This window comes from Pithys albifrons, chromosome 13, assembly GCF_047495875.1.
Source record: "Pithys albifrons albifrons isolate INPA30051 chromosome 13, PitAlb_v1, whole genome shotgun sequence".
NCBI classification, from domain to species: Eukaryota; Metazoa; Chordata; class Aves; order Passeriformes; family Thamnophilidae; genus Pithys; species Pithys albifrons.
The window spans coordinates 20,429,684-20,456,167 of NC_092470.1; the positions used below are offsets into that span (position 1 = coordinate 20,429,684).

The 26,484-nt window shown below is 51.0% G+C and overlaps 1 protein-coding gene across 1 annotated transcript in view; it reads left to right on the forward strand.

Annotated features, from left to right (window-relative positions):
• MAP2K5 (mitogen-activated protein kinase kinase 5) overlaps positions 1-26,484 on the forward strand; it is a 175,026-nt gene that overhangs the window by 20,652 nt on the left and 127,890 nt on the right. Inside the window, exons 6-8 of the mRNA XM_071568130.1 lie at positions 3,763-3,827; positions 7,816-7,864; positions 13,744-13,808. Coding sequence (XP_071424231.1) covers positions 3,763-3,827; positions 7,816-7,864; positions 13,744-13,808 — 179 coding nt within the window. The remainder of the gene's footprint in view (positions 1-3,762; positions 3,828-7,815; positions 7,865-13,743; positions 13,809-26,484) is intronic.

Below are 26,484 nucleotides of genomic sequence, written 5' to 3' on the forward strand. Positions count from 1 at the left end.
TACAATAAATAGATGAAATTAATATAATAAATATATATTTATATATAAAGAATACAATAAATAGATGAAATAAATATAATAAATATATATTTATATATAAAGACTACAATAAATAATGAAATAAATATAATAAATATATATTTATATATAAAGACTACAATAAATAATGAAATAAATATAATAAACATATATTTATATATAAAAAATAAATTATAGAGGTAAAATAAATATAATAAATATACTTTTATATAAATAATATGATAAATATATAAAATAAGTATAATAAATATATAAAGAATATAATAAATGTTTATAATAAATATAATAAATATGTATTTGTATATAAATAATAAAACAAAAAGATAAAATAAATGCAATAAATATACTTTAATATAAATAATATAATAAATATATAAAACAAATATAATAAATATATATAAAGAATATAATAAAAATATAAAATAAATATAATAAATATATATATAAAATATTTTATATATACTCATATGCTATATATATACACATATGTATATATATATATAATTTTTATATATATACACACGTGGATAGCATAAATATTTATATATTTATATATGTGTATAAGTATATATTTACTACATTTATTTTATATATTTATTTATATATAAAACATTTTTAATATAAATAAATATATAAAATAAATGCAGTAAATATATATTTTTATATATAATATATTAGTGTATACTCATACACTATATATATATACATCTGTATGTGTATATATATATAAATATACACACACATGTGGGTAGCATAAATATTTATATATTTATATATATTTATAAATATATATTTACTACATTTATTTTGTATATTTATTTATATATAAAATATTTTATATATAAATGAATATATAAAATAAATATAATAAACATATATTTATATATAAATATGTAAATATTTTATATCTAAATATATATTTATTTTTATATAAATAAATATATAAAAATACATATAAATACATATATATACACATATGTCTGTATATATACTTTTATTAAAATGTAGCTCCTTTCTTTTTGTTTTTACCCTTTGTTGATCAGGTTCCTAAATTTTAGCAATTTTAGTACTCAGTTTACCAACTAATGCTAATCTTGTGTGTGTATATATATATATATATATATATATATATATATATATATTTATTGAAATGGAACTGCCTTTCTTTTTGTTTCTAATCTGCTAATTGTGCTCCAAAATTTTAATACTCATTTTATCAACTGTCTGCCCCTCCTTCAAGGCTTTTAAACCCCCCCTGCCATATGCACCTGATTCCAGGCATTTAACCCCAAATATTGATGTGATTTCAGGCATTTAAACCCCAAATATTAATGAGATTTCAGGCATTTAAACCCCAAATATTAATGAGATTTCAGGCATTTAAACCCCAAATATTAATGAGATTTCAGGCATTTAAACCCCAAATATTAATGAGATTTCAGGCATTTAAACCCCCAAAATATTAATGAGATTTCAGGCATTAAACCCCCAAATATTAATGAGATTTCAGGCATTTAAACCCCCAAATATTAATGTGATTTCAGTCATTTAAACCCCAAATATTAATGAGATTTCAGGCATTTAAACCCCCAAAATATTAATGAGATTTCAGGCGTTTAAACCCCCAAAATATTAATGTGATTTCAGGCTTTTTAACTCCCAAAATATTAATGAGATTTCAGGCATTTAAACCTCAAAATATTAATGTGATTTCAGGCATTTAAGCCCCAGAATATTAATTTAATTTCAGGTATTTAAATCCCCACCACACTCATTTGATCTCAGTCATTTAAACCCCCCAAAATATTCATTTGATTTTAGTCATTTAAACCCTCATCATAATAATTTGATTTCAGGCATTTAAACCCCCCAATTATTAATGTGATTTCAGCATTTAAACCCCCATCACATTGATTTGATTTCAGGCATTTAAACCCTAAAATACTAATTTAATTTCAGGTATTTAACCCCCCAGAATATTAATTTGATTACAGCATCTAAACCCCCACCATATTCAAATGATTTCAGGCATTTAAACCCCCCAAAATATGAATTTAATTTCAGCATTTAAGTCCCCACCACATTCATTTGAGTTCAGTCATTTAAACCCTAAAATATTACGGTGATTTCAGCATTTAAAACCCCAAAATACTGATTTAATTTCAGATATTTGAGCCCCTCCACACTGATTTGATTCCAGGCCTTCTGAAGTGCCCAAAGCCCCCCGTGCCATTATTGGAGGGGTTTTACCCCCTCTGCCCCTTTTGCTGCCCCTGTGCCCCCCTGGCAGAGCCTCCCCGAGTATGAGACGATTGTTTGGTTTCTAAAATGGGCATAAATGGTGGATTTCTGCCCCCTTTGCTGCCCTATTTAAGGTGGGCACGTTGGCACCCCCAAATCCAACTCACACCCAGAGCCCCCCACCCCGGCATGGCTGGCACCAGCTAATTAACCTTGCCAGGGGACTGAGGCACTGCTGGCAGAGCACAGGTTAATTAGCAGCGTGCCCAGTGCCCCCCGGCGCTGCCCCAGCCCCTGCTGTGCCCCCCCAGCACTGCCCCAGCCCCTGCTGTGCCCCCAGCGCTGCCCCAGCCCCTGCTGTGCCCCCCAGCACTGCCCCAGCCCCTGCTGTGCCCCCAGCACTGCCCCAGCCCCTGCTCTGCCCCCAGCGCTGCCCCAGCCCCTGCTCTGCCCCCAGCGCTGCCCCAGCCCCTGCTGTGCCCCCCAGCACTGCCCCAGCCCCTGCTCTGCCCCCAGCGCTGCCCCAGCCCCTGCTGTGCCCCCCCGGCGCTGCCCCTGCTGTGCCCCCCAGCATTGCCCCTGCTGTGCCCCCCCGGCTCTGCCCCAGCCCCTGCTCTGCCCCCCCGGCGCTGCCCCAGCCCCTGCTCTGCCCCCCCGGCGCTGCCCCAGCCCCTGCTCTGCCCCCCCGGCGCTGCCCCAGCCCCTGCTCTGCCCCCCCAGCCCTGCCCCAGCCCCTGCTGTGCCCCCCAGCACTGCCCCAGCCCCTGCTGTGCCCCCCGACCCTGCCCCAGCCCCTGCTGTGCCCCCCCGACGCTGCCCCGGCCCCTGCTCTGCCCCCCCGGCGCTGCCCCAGCCCCTGCTGTGCCCCCCGGCGCTGCCCCAGCCCCTGCTGTGCCCCCCGGCACTGCCCCAGCCCCTGCTGTGCCCCCCGGCACTGCCCCAGCCCCTGCTGTGCCCCCCGACCCTGCCCCAGCCCCTGCTGTGCCCCCAGCGCTGCCCCAGCCCCTGCTGTGCCCTGTGCCCCCGGCGCTGCCCCAGCCCCTGCTGTGCCTCCCCGGCGCTGCCCCAGCCCCTGCTGTGCCCCCCGGCATTGCCCCAGCCCCTGCTGTGCCCCCCGGCGCTGCCCCAGCCCCTGCTGTGCCCCCCGGCGCTGCCCCAGCCCCTGCTGTGCCCCCCGGCGCTGCCCCAGCCCCTGCTGTGCCCCCCCGGCATTGCCCCGGCCCCTGCTGTGCCCCCCCGGCGCTGCCCCAGCCCCTGCTGTGCCCCCCCGGCATTGCCCCGGCCCCTGCTGTGCCCCCCCGGCGCTGCCCCGGCCCCTGCTGTGCCCCCCCGGCGCTGCCCCGGCCCCTGCTGTGCCCCCCCGGCCCTGCCCCGGCCCCTGCTGTGCCCCCCCGGCCCTGCCCCAGCCCCTGCTGTGCCCCCCCGGCCCTGCCCCAGCCCCTGCTGTGCCCCCAGCACTGACCCAGCCCCTCCTGCCCACAGGTGAACACCCGGGCGGGCGCTGCCAACAGCGCGGCCAGCGCGGCCGAGGAGCTGCCCAGCAACAGGTAAGGGCTGAGCCTGCCCACCCTGCCTGCCCTCCTGGGGCTGTGCCCGCCTGGGGGGGCACGTGGAAGGGGGGACAGGGGAGAGCATAGGGGAGGTGCCCAGGTATCTGAAGTGCTCAGGTGTCTCAGGTACCCAGGTGAGGTGCCCAGGTGAGGGGGGACAGGTATCTGAGGTGCCCGGTGGTCTCAGATGCCCAGGTGAGGTGCCTGGGTGTCTCAGGAACTGAGGTGAGATGCCCACTTGTTTCAGGTGCCCAGGGGAGGTGCCCAGGTGTCTCAGTTTCCCAGGTGAGGGGGCACAGGTATCTCAGGTGCCCAGGTGAGGGGGGACAGGTATCTGAGGTGCCCGGTGGTCTCAGATGCCCAGGTGAGGTGCCTGGGTGTCTCAGGAACTGAGGTGAGATGCCCACTTGTCTCAGGTGCCCAGGGGAGGTGCCCAGGTGTCTCAGTTTCCTAGGTGAGGGGGCACAGGTATCTCAGGTGCCCAGGTGAGGTGCCCAGGTGAGGGGGGACAGGTATCTGAGGTGCCCGGTGGTCTCAGATGCCCAGGTGAGGTGCCTGGGTATCTCAGTTTCCCAGGTGAGGGGGCACAGGTATCTCAGGTGCCCAGGTGTCTGTGTGAGGTGTCCAGGGGAGGTGCCAGGTGTCTGTCTCAGGTGCCCAGGGGAGGTGCCCAGGTGTCGGAGGTGCCCAGGTGTCCCAGCCCAAGCAGCACCCTCCTGGGTGGGTGTTGGCAGGGCTGGCACTGATGGGCAGTGCCCTGGTTCTGTTGGGAGGGGGAATTCCCTGGATTTGGGGGTCTCACCAGACTGGCATCACTGGCACTCCAGCAGAGCTTCCTGCTGGAAAAAAAAGAGGATTTCAGGTGGTTTTTGTCCTTACAAAGCATCAAGACGCTGTTTGGGGTTGAACTGAGCAATTATTAATTAATAACAGGTTCATCTCAGGCAAGGTTTGTATGTTTAAGTCCCTGAATCTCCTTCCAGGATTCTTTGCTTTGGAAATCTCATACCCTGTCCGTGGGTTTGCAGGGATAAATCACCTAAATAATAAACCTCTGGAGGTTAATTATTATTTGGAAAATCAGGTGCCATTCCACACAATTTCACCCAAATTTTGGAGCCTGCCTCCCTCATCTTTTTCCAATCTTAATTTGAAAACCCCATTAAGGTCCTAAAATGCAAGAGAATTTGTGCTTTTTTTTCCCCCTAGAGATTAATTTTTTAAATACTGGAGCACAAACTCCCTTTTAGCACTTGAACTGTTGCAGGGGGTCATTATTGCCCAAACTCCCTTTTAGCACAGGAACTGTTGCAGGAGGTCATTTCTCTCCTTGCTGATGTGAAAAGGAATAAACAAAACCCTTGTGTGTTCTTCAAAAGCATGAAGGAAAGTCTTGCTTTATGTTCTTCACACAAGAGCTTGTTTGACCTCTGGGAATGGAAACCTCTGGAGGACTCTCTCAACCTGAATTATTCCATTATTGTAATAAGCATGGAATGGTCCATTGATCTGGCCAGCAGCTCCTGCTGCCTCTGCTCTCCAAGAGCATTTTGTGGAATAAAAAAAGGTGGATTGGCAGAGCTGGAGATGATCAGAGATGGATTGGCAGAGCTGGAGATGATCAGAGATGATCAGAGATGATGGAGATGATCTGAGGTGGTGGAGATGATTTGAGGTGGTGGAGATGATCAGAGGTGATGGAGATGATCAGAGGTGATGGAGATGATCAGAGGTGATGGAGATGATCAGAGGTGATGGAGATGATCAGAGGTGATGGAGATGATCAGAGATGGTGGAGATGATCAGAGGTGATGGAGATGATGGAGATGATCAGAGGTGATGGAGATGATCAGAGGTGATGGAGATGATCAGAGGTGATGGAGATGATGGAGATGATCAGAGGTGATGGAGATGATCAGAGGTGATGGAGATGATCAGAGGTGATGGAGATGATCAGAGGTGATGGAGATGATCAGAGATGGTGGAGATGATGGAGATGATCAGAGGTGATGGAGATGATCAGAGGTGATGGAGATGATCAGAGATGGTGGAGATGATCAGAGGTGATGGAGATGATGGAGATGATCAGAGGTGATGGAGATGATCAGAGGTGATGGAGATGATGGAGATGATCAGAGGTGATGGAGATGATCAGAGATGGATTGGCAGAGCTGGAGATGATCAGAGATGCAGTTTGTTGCATCTGGTGGGTGAATTTTGGGTGCCCATTCTGGGTGACACCCCAAGGTGGTGGGACAGTCCCCAAATCCCACTTTTTTCCCTGTGGGAATGGTGGGTACCCACTGAGGAGGAGGAGGTGCCACTCTCACCCAGCAGCAGGGCTGGAGTTCTGCCCCACTGGCAGCCCCATCCAAGCACCAGTAAAACCAGTTGGGTGTCCCATTTAGTGGCTCTGCTGGTGGTGGAGCTCAAAGAAGGGAGCAGAGTTTGCCCCATCCCTTGGGAAGGGTTTGCTCCAGGTTTTAGTGGGGATAATCCAACCCCAAACTCCTTAAAGACAATAAATCTGCCTGGCTTTGACCTGCAGCTCTCCCAGGCTGAACCAAACCAAGCTCTTGTCTGGGCTGGGCCTTTCAGCACTGCCTGCACTTTGAGCTTGTTCTTCAAGTGCATTGAAGAGGAGAAGCTTCCAGAAGCTTCTTGTCACCTTAGTTGGTGCTTAATTGCCATTCCTTTTCCAAACCCTTCTGCACTCGGGAGTTTTGTTTTTGAAGTAATTGAAAGTCTCTCTTTGTTTCATGTTCACAAATTGTTAAGTCATGAAAGATGACAAGATCAACTTATGTTTCCTTGGAAAACTTAATTTTTCTTTAAAGTAGTCGTGGGAACAAGAGGCCTATTAAAGAACAAAGCAGCAAATATGAAATCTGTGTTTTCCCTGTTCCTGTTAATAATGATCTGTGATCAAGACACGTGCACAGGCCTTTCAAGAAGATATTATTTTGTACTTTTTTTTAAAAAAAACCCTTCAGTAATAAGAGCAGGATGGCCCTTTGAGATGAAGTTTTGCAGGTGGTGCTGCCCAGGCAGTTTGTTGTGTTGAAGGCACAAGGAACAGCTTGGTGTGTTGAAGGCACAAGGAACAGTTTGGTGTGTTGAAGGCATGAGGAACAGTTTGGTGTGTTGAAGGCACAAGGAACAGTTTGGTGTGTTGAAGGCACAAGGAACAGTTTGGTGTGTTGAAGGCACAAGGAACAGTTTGGTGTGTTGAAGGCACAAGGAACAGCTTGGTGTGTTGAAGCACAAGGAACAGTCAGGAAAGGAGGATTTTGTGAGTTGGGTGGAAGGAGTTGGAAGCCATTGAGGGGGTTTTTACCTACAAAACACACCAAGGTGAGAGTTGGGGGGTTGTTAAAGTTCTCTCAGCAGAGAAAATGAGGATGTTTTGTGTGAGGCTGTTGAGATGGGAGTGGGTTCTCCTCCAGAAGCACAGGGAGTGCAGCAGGTTGGCCTGGAATGGAAAGGTGGACACATCTCAGGGGCTTGGGCATGTCCCTGAGATGCCTAAAGCAGGAGTTCTCCTCTCCTGCTCTCCATGGCCTGGTCTGCACCTGGCTGGGGTGGTGGGGCAAAGCCTCCTGCTGCAGCTTGGCAGGAGTTCTGAGGAATCACACCCTGAGGAGCTCTGAAACAGGGCATGGCACCTGCCAACTGCAGGTGAGCCTCATGTTCCTGCTGTTCCCTGACACACCTCTGTGCCAGAGGACCTGCTCTTCATTCTCCTGAGGAACAGTGGGTTGTGTCTCACAGGGTGGTGTCGAAACCAGCTGGTTTGCAAAGGTGAAAACACACTGATTTCCTTCCCTGTTCTTGCTTCTCCCTTCCTGCTGCCTGGTTGGTGGGCACCACATCTCCTTCAGGTTCCATCTGCTCAGAACATGGAGCCATGAACATGTTTCCCCTCCTTTGATGGAGTCAAACACTCCAGTCCTGAAAAATAACTGCCTCTTTTTTATTTTTGCAGCTTAAAAAAGTCCTCAGCAGAGCTGAAGAAAATCCTTGCCAATGGCCAGGTAGGTGCTTTGGGTGCCCAGTTGTGAGGGGTTGGCACAGCCCAGGTGGGGTGGAGGTGTTTGTTGCTCCTTCTGCTGTGAGATGTTCCTTCAGCTCAGACCTGGAGGCCTCGTGAGAACCTCCCTGGGATGAAGGAGTTGCGTGTCCTGATTGACTTTGATTGGCAGAGCAATTTGCTTCCCATCTCTCCCAATGTGCTAATCAGGGTTAGCTGCAGATGGATGGAGGCTCCTCACACTGTCACCATCATTTGGGGAAGAAAGTTAATTAATTTTGAGGAACTGAGTCAACTGCTGCCTTGGAATGACCTTCCTGGGGGTTGGGGCAGAAGATACTGGAATATTTACCAGGTTCTTGCAGGGAATTGCTCTGTGCTGTTTGGAATCACTTTAGAAACATGGAATGGTTTGGGTTGGAAGGGACATCAAAGCCCATCTAATGCCACCCCTGCCATGGGCAGGGACACCTCCCACCAGCCCAGGCTGCTCCAAGCCCTGTCCAGCCTGGCCTGGGACACTCCCAGGGATGGGGCAGCCACAGCTTCTCTGGGCACCTGTGCCAGGGCCTGCCCACCCTCCCAGCCAGGAATTCCTTCCCAATGTCCCATCTCACCCTTCCCCGTGTCCCGTCTCACCCTTCCCCGTGTCCCGTCTCACCCTTCCCCGTGTCCCGTCTCACCCTTCCCGGTGTCCCGTCTCACCCTTCCCGGTGTCCCGTCTCACCCTTCCCCGTGTCCCGTCTCACCCTTCCCGGTGTCCCGTCTCACCCTTCCCCGTGTCCCGTCTCACCCTTCCCGGTGTCCCGTCTCACCCTTCCCGGTGTCCCGTCTCACCCTTCCCGGTGTCCCGTCTCACCCTTCCCGGTGTCCCGTCTCACCCTTCCCAATGTCCCGTCTCACCCTTCCCCGTGTCCCGCCTCACCCTTCCCCGTGTCCCGCCTCACCCTTCCCGGTGTCCCGCCTCACCCTTCCCGGTGTCCCGCCTCACCCTTCCCGGTGTCCCGCCTCACCCTTCCCGGTGTCCCGCCTCACCCTTCCCGGTGTCCCGCCTCACCCTTCCCGGTGTCCCGCCTCACCCTTCCCGGTGTCCCGCCTCACCCTTCCCGGTGTCCCGTCTCACCCTTCCCGGTGTCCCGTCTCACCCTTCCCGGTGTCCCGTCTCACCCTTCCCGGTGTCCCGTCTCACCCTTCCCCGTGTCCCGTCTCACCCTTCCCCGTGTCCCGTCTCACCCTTCCCCGTGTCCCGTCTCACCCTTCCCCGTGTCCCGTCTCACCCTTCCCCGTGTCCCGTCTCACCCTGCCCTCCTTCAGCTTGAGGCCACTCTGCCACTGATGATGTTCAGTTAATGACTGAACTTGCTTTTAAAGGTCTTCTCCAACCTAAACAATTCCATGTTCCTTATAAAAAGAAAAAAAACAAAACAAACAAAACCCAGTAAACCCCCCAAAAACCCCAGAGTTGTAGAAAACTCTTATTCCTTCCCCTCCCTTCTCCAGGGATTGAGCCCCTCAGAAGGGAAAGGTTTCATGGACAGGTGGATGAACAGCACAGTTATTTTCCCACCTGTTTCCAGCTGGCTTGGATGGGCATTAAACACCCCCTGGTAGATGAAAGGCCCTTCCAAGCAGCCCCATGGAAATGGTTCAGTGTTTGTCCCAGGCAGCCCTTTGCAGCCCCAGAGCCCGGGCTGTCTGTGCAGCAGAGCTGCCCACTGGGCTCTATTGACTGAGACATCTGTGTCACTGCAAATAAAAGACTCTTATTGATTTTCTGAACTGCTCTTCACTTCCCCTCCTCGTCTCCAAGGCTGAAATCTTAATTATCTCAGATGCCTATTCAGTGGCTTCACACAATGACCTCGTCCAGCCTCGTTGGCATTTCATGAATCCAGGAGGGAAAGGCTGAGCTTGGGGAGTGTCCTCCAGCCTCACCTGGGGGGGGGCAAATGGGAATTGTGCATCCCAGTGCCACAGAATCCCTGGAATGCAGCTTGGGAATGTGCTTTGAAGCTTCTCAGCATGTTGGGTTTGGTTTCCCTCGTTAGCATTTCATGAATCCAGGAGGGAAAGGCTGAGCTTGGGGAGTGTCCTCCGGCCTCACCTTGTGGGGGGAAATGGGAATTGTGCATCCCATGCCACAGAATCCCTGGAATGCAGCTTGGGAATGTGCTTTGGTTGGGTTTGGTTTCCCTCGTTGGCATTTCATGAATCCAGGAGTGTTGGGGAGGGAAAGGCTGAGCTTGGGGAGTGTCCTTCAGCCTCACCTGGAATTCTGTGGGGGAAAATGGGAACTGCCCCATCCCAGTGCCACAGAATCCCTGGAATGCAGCTTGGGAATGTGCTTCGAAGCTTCTCAGCATGTTGGGTTTGGTTTCCCTCGTTGGCATTTCATGAATCCAGGAGTGTTGGGGAGGGAAAGGCTGAGCTTGGGGAGTGTCCTTCAGCCTCACCTGGAATTCTGGGGCAGGGGAAATGGGAATTGTCCATCCCAGTGCCACAGAATCCCTGGAATGCAGCTTGGGAATGTGCTTTGAAGCTTCTCTTGGGTTTGGTTTCCCTCAGTTCAATATTCACACGTTCCTGCCAGGTGGGATGTTGTGTCTCAGAATTTAGAGATGAACAAGGTATTGCTCTTGGGAAGTTGGAATTCTGGGAGTGGCAGCAGCTGCACCCTTGGATCATGCTGGGAATAACTCCAGCCTCACTGATTTTCTTTTAAAAAATAAGAATTTTTGAATGCCAGTCAAAGCCACTTTCTTGTGAAGAGCTGAATTGGGAATTTTATTTGTTCTAACCAAGGGTTTGTGTGCCCTGGAACAGATTCCCAGATTTCTTCCCTGTGTTTTCCAACTTTAGAACAATATTAAAGAACCAAACTTTTTGTGATATCAAAAATGTTACTTAAGCCCATTAAAAAAAAGAAAATAATTAAGTTTTAATAGTTCCTTGTAGTCACCCTGGTAGGAAATTCACTTTCTGTTGAGAGCAAATGATTTTTGGTTTGCTCTGCCAGTTTTGGTCCCAGATCCACAGCTGGAGATGGGTTTGCAGTGGTAACTTTTAACTTTTCCTCCTTTTTTGGGGGATCAAGTCACCCTTACCATTACTTAATTGTGGCCTGGGTGATTATTTTTGATTAGGTTTTGGCAGGTTCTGCTTTCAGGCATCCCTAATGATATTCCTCCAGTAGTTTCCATTTGGGTTTAATAAGGAATTCATATTAATCATTAAAAGAAGGGCACATGATTCTTCAAGATAATCAAATATTGACAGGTTAGAAATAGCTTTCTGCCCGGGTTCATTGATATAGGTGATGTGATATAAATATTTATTTGTTTTCTGTCACTCAGGGTAAATGCCCCCCATTGATTGAGCATTGATGGAGTGTCAGCAGTTCATGAGAAGGGCCACGGTGGCCCATTAAGGCTCTGCTGCAGCAAGTGGCATTTACTAAATCTCCTCAATTGGCTGCCCATGGCCTGGGACTGGCTGCAGAATTCCATTTGGGAAGCACAGGGACAGCCCAGCACTGTGGCAGCCCCTCCACAGCAAATGAGGATTAATTGGGCGTTTGGCTTTTAATGATTTACAGGAGGCAGACGTTGAGTCCTTCCAAGCAAGGGCTGTTTTGGTGGCTCTCCAGACTTGCTTTTTCATTAATTCCCTTCATCTCAGCAGCCAATCCAAGCTGGGTTTGCAGGTTTAATATTCCAGGCCTTGCTGGGGGGTTCAGGGGTGTTATGGTGGCGTTTGATGGTGGAGAATCCAGTTTTCCCAGTCAGATCCATAAATCAGCACTTGTTTTTTGGCATCTTTATTTGAGCCAGTAAATCTCATTTTATCTCCCTGTTGGTTGCCAGCAGACACTCCCTCCAGCCCAGCATTCCTGGATTTCCCTGCATTTCTGGCTGCTCTTTGTCCTGGGGATAGCAGCAGAGGGTGGAGCTGCTCCTGTCCCACCTTGTAGGGAAGGATGGGGAGAAAACCCTCCCTTTGCCCAGGGAGCAAAAAGCAGGAGAAAACAAAGGCTTTGTCTCCTCACTTTGTTGTTTGGGACTTGTGTGACTACCAAAAATTCTTTTTTTTTCCCCTCCAAGAAGCATAAATGGAAGTTTATTTATGGCTTTTTGGGTTCATTGGGTTTCTCTTTAGAAGAACATCTCTGGGATTGCAGGAGAGATGTTTGTTGGTGCCTCCAAGGTTGGAGAACTCGAGTCCTCCAGCTTGGAAGAGCAGAACTCCTCAAATTAACTTCCAATTAACGAGTCTGCAGCCTGAGGGAAATTATTTCTGATGCAAAGGATCCACTAGAGATTCTTCCCATATTTCAGATCCCATTCCTGAATGATTGTTCCTCCTGAGGTGTCTTTCCCTCCTCTTTATTTGCTTTTCCCGATGGATGCCCAAAGCCAGAGAGCTTTTGGTGAGAAGATCAATGTTGATTTTAATCATAAAACTTGATGTTTGAACGGGCATTTCATACCCCCTTAGATCCTTGCCCAAGGTTTGACTGCAGAGAGGTAATAAAAGAGTCAACTTGGAGGTATTTGGAGCTTTCTCAGAACTCAGGTTTTAACATCACTGCAAGAGCTGTGCAGTATTTCCTGTGAGAAACTGGAAAGGACACCAAGTTTGCAGTTAATAATTTCTGCCCTTAAAACTTGTTTTAAATCAATTAAATACTCCATTTTCTCTTTTTAAGACACGCTGAGTGTTGGCTCTTTAGGACATTTCACCTTGTTGCCATCCCTTGTGTTCAGTCTTTAAGCAGCTGGGCCAACTCATGTGGAATATTTAACTCGGTGTCCCATAAAATGGAAATAGTTACTAAAAACAACTTTATTTCTTAGGAAAAGATCTTTTAAAAAAGCAGGATCTGCCCAGACATTTGCTACTTAAAATGATCAGGCCACGGGGGAATCTGTTTGGAATAGAAAATGCTTTCAGTCCAGAATTTATTCTGATTAAATGATTTATTTGTGCATTGCTGGAGTGTCTGTCAGAGATGGAGGAGCAGAAGAACTGAATTAGTGCAGGGGGAGCTTGGGCTGTAGTTTTACATCTGATCCTTCAACAACATATTTGTGCATTTCTGGAGTGCCTGTCAGAGATGGAGGAGCAGAAGAACTGAATTAGTGCAGGGGGAGCTTGGGCTGTAGTTTTACATCTGATCCTTCAACAACATAATAAGCTTTTATAAAAACCTTATCAGGAAGGGCCCAAATTCCACCTTTTGCAGTGGGCAGTGTTTGTGTCAGGCTTGGATTTCTCGGGGTCTCACCATGTGAGCAGAAAGACTGAGGCAAATAATTAACTGTGTATTTGAAGGAAAATGATTTTTATTGCAATTCCAGGCTTATTTTTTTTCCCCAGAGTTGTGCTTTAGTTAAAAGGTGAGTGAATGGAGCTCCAGGAAACCCTCCCAGTGGCAGAAGTGCCCTCAGTGAGTGCCCACGATGTTGATTCCAGGATAAATCATCAACTTTTCCAGCCACACTCGAGCTGCCAGTTTGCTCTTGGGTTGTTTCCATTCACCTCCAACTTTGGCTCCGCTTCTGTGCCGTTCTGGAGACCCTTTTCCTCTCAGCAGCTGTGACCTGACCCTCTTGAGCTATATTATATCATTCCATTTTGACACCTTTTATCAAACTTTAATGAAATGACCCAGGCAAACAAATTGTCATTAAACTTTCCATCACTTTGTCCCTTGGTATCGTCTTTTATAAATTGGACAGCAAATGTTGTATTGATCTTCTCGTTCTTGCAGCTGAACTTGGGATGACCCAGCCTTGCTGGTTGTTTATGGCCCAGAGTTGCTTTGCCTTGACATTCCCATCCCCAGCATGACATCTCTTTTGTTTTTCTTCCTTTCTGGTGGAGATGAATGAACAAGACATACGATACCGAGACATCCTGGGCCACGGCAACGGAGGCACCGTCTACAAGTGAGTGAATTTCACTTCCAATTGCAACAAAAAAAAAAAAAAGAAGGGAATTTAACAGCCCTTTTTATTTTCACCCTTCGTGTCCCTGTTCACATATAGGTGGGTTGTTGCTCCTCTGCAGGAGAGATGATAAAATAGATTCTTAATATAAACTTTGCAGCAATTCTCTGCCCTGTTTACAAGGTGGGTGCTGGGAGGGTTGGGGTATTTTTGTCATCTTTTTAACACTTACCTGGGAATGTCTTCGGGGTGACAACTTAATGCTTCACAACTTGGAATGGCCTGAGTGGCCTCCAGGGGTTTTATTGGCATTGGTTTTGCTGGCTCACCTTGCCCTGCCTGGGAGTGGCACCTGTGGGGTCTGGTGGCACCAGTGGGGTGTGGTGGCACCAGTGGGGTGTGGTGGCACCAGTGGGATCTGGTGGCACCTGTGGGGTGTGGTGGCATCAGTGATATGTGATGGCACCAGTGGGGTGTGGTGGTGGCACCAGTGGGGTGTGGTGGCATCATTGAGATCTGGTGGCACCAGTGGGGTGTGGTGGCATCATTGAGATCTGGTGGCACCAGTGGGGTGTGGTGGTGGCACCAGTGGGGTGTGGTGGCATCACTGAGATCTGGTGGCACCAATGGGGTGTGGTGGCACCATTGAGATCTGGTGGCACCAGTGGGGTGTGGTGGCACCATTGAGATCTGGTGGCACCAGTGGGGTGTGGTGACATCATTGAGATCTGGTGGCACCAGTGGGGTGTGGTGACATCATTGAGATCTGGTGGCACCTGTGGGGTGTGGTGGCATCATTGAGATCTGGTGGCACCAGTGGGGTGTGGTGGCATCAGTGACATGTGATGGCACCAGTAGGGTGTGGTGGCACCAGTGCCATGTGGTGACACCAGTGGGATATGGTGGCACCAGTGCCATGTGGTGGCAGCCCCAGTGCCCTGCCCTTTTCCCCCAGCTGAGAATTCCTCCCTCTCCTCTTGCTGCCCCTCCCTCTCCTCTTGCTGCCCCTCCCTCCCCTCTTGCTGCCCCTCCCTCCCCTCTTGCTGCCCCTCCCTCCCCTCTTGCTGCCCCTCCCTCCCCTCTTGCTGCCCCTCCCTCCCCTCTTGCTGCCCCCCCCTTGCTGCCCCCCCTCTCCTCTTGCTGCCCCCCCTCTCCTCTTGCTGCCCCCCCTCTCCTCTTGCTGCCCCCCCTCTCCTCTTGCTGCCCCCCCTCTCCTCTTGCTGCCCCCCCTCTCCTCTTGCTGCCCCCCCTCTCCTCTTGCTGCCCCCCCTCTCCTCTTGCTGCCCCCCCTCTCCTCTTGCTGCCCCCCCTCTCCTCTTGCTGCCCCCCCTCTCCTCTTGCTGCCCCCCCTCTCCTCTTGCTGCCCCCCCCTCTCCTCTTGCTGCCCCCCCCTCTCCTCTTGCTGCCCCGCCCTCTCCTCTTGCTGCCCCGCCCTCTCCTCTTGCTGCCCCGCCCTCTCCTCTTGCTGCCCCGCCCTCTCCTCTTGCTGCCCCGCCCTCTCCTCTTGCTGCCCCGCCCTCTCCTCTTGCTGCCCCGCCCTCTCCTCTTGCTGCCCCGCCCTCCCCTCTTGCTGCCCCCCCTCCCCTCTTGCTGCCCCCCCTCCCCTCTTGCTGCCCCCCCTCCCCTCTTGCTGCCCCCCCTCCCCTCTTGCTGCCCCCCCTCCCCTCTTGCTGCCCCCCCTCCCCTCTTGCTGCCCCCCCTCCCCTCTTGCTGCCCCCCCTCCCCTCTTGCTGCCCCCCCTCCCCTCTTGCTGCCCCCCCTCCCCTCTTGCTGCCCCCCCTCCCCTCTTGCTGCCCCCCCTCCCCTCTTGCTGCCCCCCCTCCCCTCTTGCTGCCCCCCCTCCCCTCTTGCTGCCCCCCCTCCCCTCTTGCTGCCCCCCCTCCCCTCTTGCTGCCCCCCCTCCCCTCTTGCTGCCCCCCCTCCCCTCTTGCTGCCCCCCCTCCCCTCTTGCTGCCCCCCCTCCCCTCTTGCTGCCCCCCCTCCCCTCTTGCTGCCCCCCCTCCCCTCTTGCTGCCCCCCCTCCCCTCTTGCTGCCCCCCCTCCCCTCTTGCTGCCCCCCCTCCCCTCTTGCTGCCCCCCCTCCCCTCTTGCTGCCCCCCCTCCCCTCTTGCTGCCCCCCCTCCCCTCTTGCTGCCCCTCCCTCCCCTCTTGCTGCCCCCCCCTCCCCTCTTGCTGCCCCCCCCTCCCCTCTTGCTGCCCCCCCTCCCCTCTTGCTGCCCCCCCTCCCCTCTTGCTGCCCCCCCCTCCCCTCTTGCTGCCCCCCCCTCCCCTCTTGCTGCCCCTCCCTCCCCTCTTGCTGCCCCTCCCTCCCCTCGTGCTGCCCCTCCCTCCCCTCGTGCTGCCCCTCCCTCCCCTCGTGCTGCCCCTCCCTCCCCTCTTGCTGCCCCTCCCTCCCCTCTTGCTGCCCCTCCCTCAGCAGCAGCTCCACACCAGGCTGAGGCCACAGGAAAGGTTGAGCTCCCCGAGATCTGGGGAGTGGAGCAGCTTCCCAGCCTGCAGCCAGGATTAATCTGAATATTGTCAAGATTATAATAACACAGACAGAGTTTCTCAACAGGCAAGTCTTGCTCATGCATAGAGCAAAGTTTAAACCACATAATGTAATATCTGGTACTTAATAGTCTGCAGTGGGGTATGAAAAATATTCCACTAGGAATTAAGAAATCCATACTTGATAAGAAAGCCCTGAGGGAGTAATAAAGGTTTCCTCCAGAGAGCTATTTACCATCTACAGTAACTCAGCATCCCATTAGGATTTTGTTTATACCTCTGACATTTTAACTTTGAGATTAACATCTTTTTTTTTTTTCCCCTAAAATGTTTTAAAAGTTATGGTGCATTTAGTTTAGTTTCTAATTGGCTGCCAACCTTGCAGAAGGTTTAATGGAAAATGGACTTCCAAAAGCTTAAAGGAACAAACTCTCTCTTAGAATGGACTCTGAAAATCGAGTTGGAATTGTGGGTGGAATGTGGGTCAGAGGGCTCATGGACATTCTCTTGGAGAAAGGGATTCCTAGACCAAGAAACTTGAGGAAATGGTATTATTGCCTTACTTTGTAATAGATTTGAGAGGGAATGTTGAGCTTTAAAGCTCAGTCAGTGACTTGTTGGTGCTTTCTGAGTTAGAGAAGGTTCTTTCCTTTCCCTGTGCCCTGGGAGTGGGATGGAGGTGGGAGAAACATCCCAAAGGAGGAGCAGGTGGAAAGCCCTTGAGGCACCGTCAGGACAAGGAATATCCCACCCATGAGGTGGAGGAACCCACAGAGTGTCTTTGTCACCAGTTCTGGGGGCTTTTCTTTGGAGAAGCAGCTGAAATCAGGAGGTGCCAACACGAAATCATGGGCAGCACAAGAATGGTCCTGCCCAAAATCTCTGCCCTTCATCCTGTGCCCAAAGGCTGAGGAGTGTGAGCCAAGGGAAGGGAAGGTGGATTTTTGTACTGAGGATCTGCTGAACTTCTGGTCTGTCTGTCTGTCTGTCTGTCACCTTGCAAGGAGCAGCTCATTCCATGTGTGCTGGGTGTGTATGATGGGACAGAGCTTTGGGGTGCAGAGATGGTGTGGAAATACCCATTGCTACATGAACTCTTTATATTTCACATTTCTTCACATTCATGTGGGAAATTTGGTTGCTGTAAAGCCAGATTAGCACCTTTTGAGAAGGTGATGTGCTGGGATCACCTTTAAGTCCCTGCAGTTTGGAGAGTGAAAATAAAAGTCCTGTGGCCCCTCCTGTGTCAGGGAACTCCTTCTGCCTTCTTCTTGTTTAGCCCATTCCTATTTTTTGTCCCATTCCCACTTTAGCTCAGCAGTTACAGTTACTTCATGGGGGTTTCTCCTGTGCAGGTGTCATTGCCCCCTGCCCCAGGGAGCTGTTTGTGTGTGTGGATTCTCACAGAGTCCTGGAATGGTTTGGGTTGGAATAAGCCTTAAAGCCCTTCCAGTGCCACCCCCTGCCATGGGCAAGGGCATCTTCCACTGTCCAGGGTGGGAGTTCTGCCCCAGGGCTGGAGCCCCTCTGGAGCCAGGCTGGGAGAGCTGGGAGGGTCACCTGGAGAAGAGAAGGATCCAGGGAGACCTGAGAGCCCCTGCCGTGGGCAAGGGCATCTTCCACTGTCCCAGGTTGCTCCAAGCCCTGTCCAACCTGGCCTGGGACACTCCCAGGGATGGGGCAGCCACAGCTTCTCTGCCCAACCTGTGCCAGGGCCTGCCCACCCTCCCAGCCAGCAATTCCTTCCCAAAATCCCACCTATCCCTGCCCTCTGGCAGTGGGAAACCATTCCCTGTGTCCTGTCCCTCCATCCCTTGTCCCCAGTCCCTCCCCAGCTCTTCTGGAGCCCCTTCAGGCCCTGGAAGGGGCTCTCAGGTCTCCCTGGATCCTTCTCTTCTCCAGGTGACCCCCCCAGCTCTCCCAGCCTGGCTCCAAAGGGGCTCCAGCCCTGGTGCAGAACTCCCACCCTGGAGCAATCCCAATCCCAATCCCCTTTTAGGAGGACCCCGTTGTCCTCTCCAGCCCCCCATGCCCAGGAGCAGGAGCCAGGCAGGACCTGCACCCTACAGCACTTCCAGCTGCTGGATTGCCCCATCCCAGAGAGCAGCCCACACATGTTTTCTTGCAGTAAATCAATGAACATTTGTCAAGTCAAATGAATTGCAGAGCTGGGGCTGTTTCCCTCCCGTGCCGGCGGAGAGGAGCCCGTTGGGTTATTGATCTGCACCGAGCAACGAGCCTGTCCACGCCCCATCCTCCTCCTTCCCCTTTTCCCAGCTCCTTATCCCAACCCATATCCATTATGGCAATGATGCATTCCCAGCATTCAGCAAACAAGGCAGCAGAAGCTCAGCCCCTCTTGCCTTGTGAATGAACTGCTGTTGAGGGAGTTTATTGAGATTGGGGTATTGATCCCCCTGGTGCCAGCCCTGGCTCGGGGGGGGGACGGGCAGCTGGGCTGGCTCTCCTTGCAAGGCCTTATGTTTAGTTAGAAAATGGATTTCATTTATTTGGCTTCTTTACAGCTGCAACTGCTTTATTGCTGGGAGAAGAGGTATCTTAGCTTTATTTTTATGACAGTATAATTATACTTTAGAAATACACTTGATTGCTGCGTGGAGCAGAATTGTTGCAGTATATTGGCTTGGCCAATATTGCTACACAAACAACTTTTCAGTCAATTGAGCCTGGTAAAAAATCAATACTTTATAGCAATATTTCTAGGGAGAACTTGCTGAATCTAAATGTTTTTCCTGGTCTAAAAAGAAGGGGGTTTATTGTTGTTTGACGTCCTGTTTTCCCCCTACCTTTTGCTGTGCTGTTTTCTTAATTAAGGAACCATAAAAACTCTGAAGTTGGATGTGACAGAGCCAGTTAATTATCCTTTTTGAGTGGTTGCATATTCAAAATTATGTGAGGAAATAGAAGCCAACCCCAAAGTGTGTGTTTAAGGTACAGGCAGAAAGAAGGAGTTTTCCCTCTGGGGCTCAGTGGGCAACGTGTGCCCTGCCCTGGGCAAAGGTTGCCAGGACAAGGGTTGGCATCTGCTGGAGCAAAGACTGGAAGTGTCTTCCCCTTCCCTTTGCCAGTTGGTGTGAGTAGTTGATATTATTAACTGGGATTTCCACTGTCCAGGGACTATTTAAGGCCAGTTTTATGAATTCTTTGAAACTCAGCTGCCAACTATTTAATGCAGTTGAAGGGTTTGGTTGGCAATGGGAGGCACCCAGTGCCAGGAGGAGGTGCTTTAAATGCTGAATTGTGTGTATTTTGAACCCAAATGTTACAAAGTAGAGGTGTTTAAAAAGCAGTTTGCCAAATCTCTCACGTGCTGTGGCAAAAGCATCGCTTTAAAAGAGAATATTTTCCTTTTATTTCATGTTTTCCCAGCTCTGCTTTGCAGCTGGGACTGAGGAGAAGTGAAATGTTGCAGGAACTCTGTTGAAGGGTTGGCACAGCCTTCTGTGTGCCAGGGATTGGCTTGAAATGGGAGCTGGGGAGGGGTTGGAGCTCTTGGAGGAGCCTCCAGCAGCAGGAGAATAAAACACTCTGTACACAGAAATAAACATAAAGCCCTAATGATGCCCTAATTAATTTGTGAGTTCCCAGGATTGGGAGAGAGGGGGGGAAAAAAGGAGGAATTGCTTCCCATCTTCCCAAGTGCTGCTAAACCAGGTGGCACCACTTGGAGTGGAGTCATTGGGAGGGAAGTGGCTGGTGCTGATGGAGCTCCCAGAGAATTGGATGGCTGGGAAAAAAACAGGGATAAATGTGGGAAACTTCATTTCTTGGTGCAATTGAGTGGAGAAATTGAGCAGTTTGGGAGGGTGGTGTGTGCCAACAGCTGCCTGTGCCCTTATTGCCCATCTCAGGCCGCCCTGGGGTGCCCCATTAGCACCCTCAGTGCAGTTGCTGTGCCTTGCACAGGCTACAGAGGTGCCCTTGCCCCTCCCTGCCCGTGGCAGGTCATGCCAACCCCCCTGCCAGGGCACAGCCAGGAATTCCTTCCCAATATCCCATCTATCCCTGCCCTCTGGCAGTGGGAAGCCATTCCCTGAGTCCTGTCCCTCCATCCCTTGTCCCAGGTTCCTCTCCAGCTCTCCTGGAGCCCCTTTAGGTTCTGGAAGGTGCTCCAAGCTCCTCCCTGAAGCCCCTTTAGGTCCTGAAAGGTGCTCCCAGCTCTCCCTGGAGCCCCTTTAGGTCCTGGGAGGTGCTCCAAGCTCTCCCTGGAGCCCCTTTAGGTCCTGGAAGGTGCTCCAAGCTCCTCCCTGGAGCCCCTTTAGGTCCTGGAAGGTGCTCCCAGCTCTCCCTGGAGCCCCTTTATGTCCTGGAAGGTGCTCCAAGCTCCTCCCTGAAGCCCCTTTAGGTTCTGGAAGGTGCTTCAAGCTCTCCCTGGAGCCCCTTTAGGTTCTGGAAGGTGCTCCCAGCTCTCCCTGTAGCCCCTTTAGGTTCTGGAAGATGCTCCAAGCACTCCCTGGAACCTTCTGTTCTCCAAGAACAATGATTTGTCCTTCTCTGCAATCCTTGGGCTCAAAGCTGGTGTTTGCCCTGTGGCAGAGGAGGCTGGTGGGATGCTCTGGGCATGGCAGGGGGTGGCTGCAGGCAGGGAGGTGCCAAGACAGCCGGGCAGTGCCAGCAGCAGGAGCAGAGCCCATCCCTGCAGGTCCCCAGCCCAGAACTGACCCACCAGTGGGGCATTTTCAGGGCAGGTTTTCCCTGGAACAACCTTTTGTCCACAGGGCTCTTCCCAGCCTGGTGCTTGACATGGGAAGGAAGGAAGCAGAGGCAGGTTCAGAGTTTGGCATTAAAACCCATCTGTGGCCTTTGGAAGTCTGAAGCTGCATCTCCCTGGGTTCTCCTGGTGCCCTGGTGGAGGCATTTCCCTTTATTTCCCTTCCCAACTGCACTCAGTTGCTGTTTCTGCTGTTCTGTTCCATTTCCAGCACAGGGACAGGGATAAGTGATTAAAATAGAACCCCCCCCTCAGTTCCAGTTCCTCCCACTGTGGTTTAAACTGGTCTGCCCAGTGGCTGCTGGTCTCTCTGACCCCCAGCATTGCTCCCCTGCCTCTCCAATCTGTTATGCACAAAAGTGCCTAAAATGAAGATAAAGTGGCTCCTTCAAGTCTGACAAAAGCCATTCCTGTGCAGAGTGGGAGCTGCAGTGCAAGGAAATAAATGAATGGACAGCAATCACAGCCTAGTTGATGAAACTGTTCAATTAAAGCACAGGCATTTACATGGTGTAATTTCCCTAAATTGCCAATGAGCCCCTTTAGACACAACCAGTGTTCAAATTGATTTCAGCATTGATTTTGGCTGAAGCTGATAAATTTCTGCTTGTTAGTTAAAGTAATTTTGCAGAAGACTTTGTAGTGTGGTATTGAAGTGTTCATTTAGCTGATGGTTAAAAGAGGAGTTATTTACAGAGGGTTCTACTGTTGGGCTGAGATGGGACAATTCCCAGGTCATCTTTTTACTTTTAATTTTTAAGCTTCAGAATACAATCAATACGTTATTGGAACTGATTAAAATGTATCCAGCCAGCTGCCCGTGGCTGTTTAATTAGAAACTGGATGATTCTTAAATTAAAGTTGGTTTCTCTGCGTGGTGTGCCCGTGGCATGGGAGAGGAAGGGAACAGCAGGCCAGAGAAGGGGAGTCTGTTCCCAGGGAGGGAGCTCAGAGCTATGGAATTGTTCAGGTTGGAAAAGATCTTGAGGATCATCAAGTCCAACCATCCCCAGCACTGCCAAGGCCACCACTGGCCCATGTCCCCAAGTGCCACATCCAGGTGGCTGTTAAATCCCTCCAGGAGTGGGCACTCCCCCCTGCCCTGGGCAGCCCCTTCAGTGCTTGACAGCCCTTTCAGTGAAGAAATTTTTCCTGAAATCCAAACTGACCCTCCCATGGTGCAGGTTGGGGCTGTTTGTCTTGGCCCTGCCCCAGCATGGGCAGGGTCTGGTGTGTCTTGGCCACATGAAGCCTCTTGTACCAGGGAATCACCGGGGTTGGCCATGGATTCCTTTTCCAAGCAGTGGCTTTGCTGACAGGAATGAGTGTGAGAGGCACAGGAACATGTTTCTGTAGAGGAATCCTTTGTCACTGTGCTGCCAGTGCTGGGTGTCACACTGGCCTTCCTCTGCTTCAGGTCTCTGGGAAGAGCAGGGATTGTAGCAACACCACTGCTGGGGTTTTGTCCCCCTTCTGTTCTCTGCTGCTTTTCCTTAATAGTTGTTGCTCTGGGAGTGTCCTGATAATGCAGGAAATCCACCTTTAGATCCCCTTGTGAGGACATGGAATCATGGAATGGTTTGGGTTTGAAGGGAACTTAAAGCCCATCTCCTGCCCTGGGCAGGGACACCTCCCGCTGTCCCAGGTTGCTCCAACCTGGCCTGGGACACTCCCAGGGCTGGGGCAGCCACAGCTTCTCTGCCCAACCTGTGCCAGGGCCTGCCCACCCTCCCAGGGAAGGAATTTCTTCCCATCTCTCCCTGTCCTCTGGCAGTGGGAAGCCATTCCCTGTGCCCTGTCCCTCCATCCCTTGTCCCCAGTCCCTCTCCAGCTCTTCTGGAGCCCCTTTAGGCCCTGGAAGGAGCTCTCAAGGTCTCCCTGTAGCCTTTCCCAGGCTGAACAACCCCTCATTTTAGCACCTAAATTGCTGTCCCTGAGGAATGTGATGTTGGACTTCTTGGCTCACTCTCTTGCTCCAGGTTTCTCCCCAAAGCTGTGATGGATTTCCTCTGGATAACTCCTGCCTGTGTCCCTCTGAGCTGGTGGCTGCTCTGCTGCCCTCTGGCCTTGCAGCTGAGCTCCAGCCCTGTGCCTGGGCTGCTCTCCTGGTGCTGGGTGTCCTGCTCTTGGTGCCACCACCTTGAGCAGTGTCCAGGCTGGGCTGTCCCCACCTTCATTCCTGCCTGTTCGGGTCTCTTTAAGGAACAGGGACTGAATTCCAGTGGGATGAGTGAAAGGAGGAAGGCTTGTCCTCCAGGTTTCAGAGGTTAACCCTGCCTGTTGGGCTTCAGGAGGATCATCAGAGTGGGGACAGATGGAGGCTGTGGAGGTTGGAGCACAGAGAGGTGAGGAGGGATCAGGGCTGTGCTGGGTTCCAGCACCTCCTCGTTCCACGTTCCTCAGTGGAGTGACACATGTTGCTGTTGCACATTTTCCTTCTGCACCCTCTGCTGCCAGTTGTGCTCTTTTCCAAAAGTTTAACAATCAGACACAAGCACTTGCAGTTTGTTTTCTACTTCAGCAGCAAATCATTTTGCAGTCAGCCCTGGAGCATCTGCACTGGGGCTTCCCACGGAGGGCACGTTGGCATCTGAACCAGCACAGCCCCATCAAAGCTCCTTTTTCCAACTGCTGTGCACTTTGCCTGTGCTGCTTTAACAGCCACACTCAGGCTAATGTGTTTGCTATTGCAGGAGCAGCAACTGGCAGGGTGGTTACAGCCTAGAACCAACTGGAATCCGTTCCTTTGGATGGCCATGGCAGCACGTGGCACTCCTGCCATCCCAGCCTGACCAGCAGCACCACAGACAGTGGCAATGGCAGGGAAAAAAGAGGGGGAGAAAAGGGCAAAATGAGCAGTGGAAGCCACTGGGGGGGTGATTTGCTGTGTGGAGGCTGCAGCTGGTGCCTGGCACGTGGTGCTGCAGGGAGGGCACTCGGGGTCATGTTCCTCCTGCCTGGCACCAACATGAGGTTTTGTTGTTTCTCAGAGGGCAGGAAATGTTCAGTCTGACTTGGGGAGTGTGTGCCCTCACATGTGGAGGGGCTGCTGGCTGCAGGCACAGCCTCTCCTCTGCTGGTTTCAGCTCAGACAAGAAGCTCCAAGCTGCTGTTCCTGTGGCAGGAGATGCCCTGCCTGTGCCAGGGGGTTCTGTGTGTCCTTCTGTGCCCAGGTGAGGAGGATGTTACTCTGCTTTACTCAGAGCAGTGCTGTGAGAAAGCTGGTACAGATCTGGGCACAGCATTTGCCATCCTTTTGGAATGAAATGGTGCCTTGATTCATTGCAAGTGTGTGATGGACACACCCCAAGGTGTGGGGAGGAGGAACAGGGTTAGAGAAGGAACCAGAACATTCACTGCCTGACTTTGCCACCTTGGGAAGCTCAGATGGGCATGAGGAGAAACCACTTGACAAGTCAGATGCTGCAGCTCTGGGACAGGGCATGGGAGAGGCAGGGAATGTCCATCCTGGGGCTGCCAACGCAGAGCTGGGCATGGCAAAGCCAAGGAATGTCCATCCTGGGGCTGCCAACACAGAGCTGGGCATGGCAAAGCCAGGGAATGTCCATCCTGGGGCTGCCAATGCAGAGCTGGGCATGGCAAAGCCAGAGAATGTCCATCCTGCGGCTGCCAATGCAGAGCTGGGCATGGCAAAGCCAAGGAATGTCCATCCTGGGGCTGCCAACACAGAGCTGGGCATGGCAAAGCCAGAGAATGTCCATCCTGCGGCTGCCAATGCAGAGCTGGGCATGGCAAAGCCAGGGAATGTCCATCCTGGGGCTGCCAACTCAGAGCTGGGCATGGCAAAGCCAGGGAATGTCCATCCTGGGGCTGCCAACGCAGAGCTGGGCATGGCAAAGCCAGGGAATGTCCATCCTGGGGCTGCCAACGCAGAGCTGGGCATGGCAAAGCCAAGGAATGTCCATCCTGGGGCTGCCAATGCAGAGCTGGGCATGGCAAAGCCAAGGAATGTCCATCCTGGGGCTGCCAGCACAGAGCTGGGCAAGGCTGTGGCTGAGCCCATCCACTGCTGCAGGGAGGGAAAAACCATCATCTCATCTGCTAAAGCATCACCAAGAGCTCCTGGGAGCCAGTAGAGCCACAGCAGATCTGGGTTTGTGGCCACCACAGAATCCTGGAATGGTTTTGGTTAGAAGGGACCTCAAAGTCCATCTCATTCCATGGGCAGGGACACCTCCCACTGTCCCAGGGTGCTCCAACCTGGCCTTGGACACTTCCAGGAATGGAACAGCCACAGCTTCTCTGGGAATTCCAGCCCAGCCCCTTCCCACCCTCCCAGCCAAGAATTCCCCCCAAATATCCCACCCATCCCTGCCCTCTGGCAGTGGGAAGCCTTTCCCTGTGTCCTGTCCCCCCATCCTTGTCCCCAGGCCCTGCTGGCACCAGCCCTGAGTGTCCCTGGGCTGCAGGAGCTGTTCCCTCCCTCCCTGCTGTCAGTCCATCACTTTGTCACATTTGCTGAGCTTGGTTATATTTCTGGAAAAGGGAAGGCACTGACTCATTGGCAAAGCAGACAGGTCATGGCTTTCCCTTGAATCATTTAGTCCTGCCAAGGAGTAGCTCATTGATTAGAAATTGTTTCCTTGGCTGTTGGGAGGGGGAAGGAAATAGCAGGATGTGTCCTGGTGGCCAGAGGCAGCAGGTGGGAAGCAGGATCCTGCTCCAGGCTCCTCCAGGGCCCTTCTGCAGCAGGAGGAGAGAGGAATTTGGGTGAATTTTGGCTTCTAGGTAGATCTTTGCTTGCAGTCAGGCTGCATTTCTTTTGAGTTTTAACACAATAGTAAACTGAGTTTGTAGTAAAAAGTTATTGTGTGTGATGGGAAAAGCTGTTGGAGAAACTGGAGGGTCTCTGCTTGCCCTGGGCTTGTGATGTGACCATTGTTGAGTCACTCCTGTCTGGGAGGTGCTTTGTAGTGAAAAATCAGAAAAAAAAGTCAAAATTTGCTGTTTCTCTTCATTGTGTTGAGCCTGAGGGAAGTTCTTTGAATGATCCCTCAGTCTCAGCATCCTGAGCTTCAGGTGAAATTCCTGCCAGGGAGGACACAGAGGTGTTGAAAGAAGGAGGAATTTGTTGTTTGCCATCCCAGCTGTTTGTTCAAGATTCTCTGCTTGGGTTTGTTTTACTTCTGAGCTGGCTGAGTAGAAACTCCTCACAATCAGTGCAGGAAGTTCTCAGCATTAAATGTTATTTATTCCAGGAGGAGCTTTGAGCCAAAGCAGGTGACATTTCTCCTTGCTTGTCTTTACCTCAGGAAGAACAATGTGCTTTTCAACCCCCTTTTTCTTCCCTCTGCTTTGCAACACAAACCAGCTGCTTCTGATGCTTCTGATGCTTCCAGTCCTTCCTTTGCTTTCCTGCAGGAACATCTTCCAGGTGGGGTGTGGGCAGAGCTGTGAGGGGCTGGCAGTGCCCCCAGAGCCCTATCCTGCTTT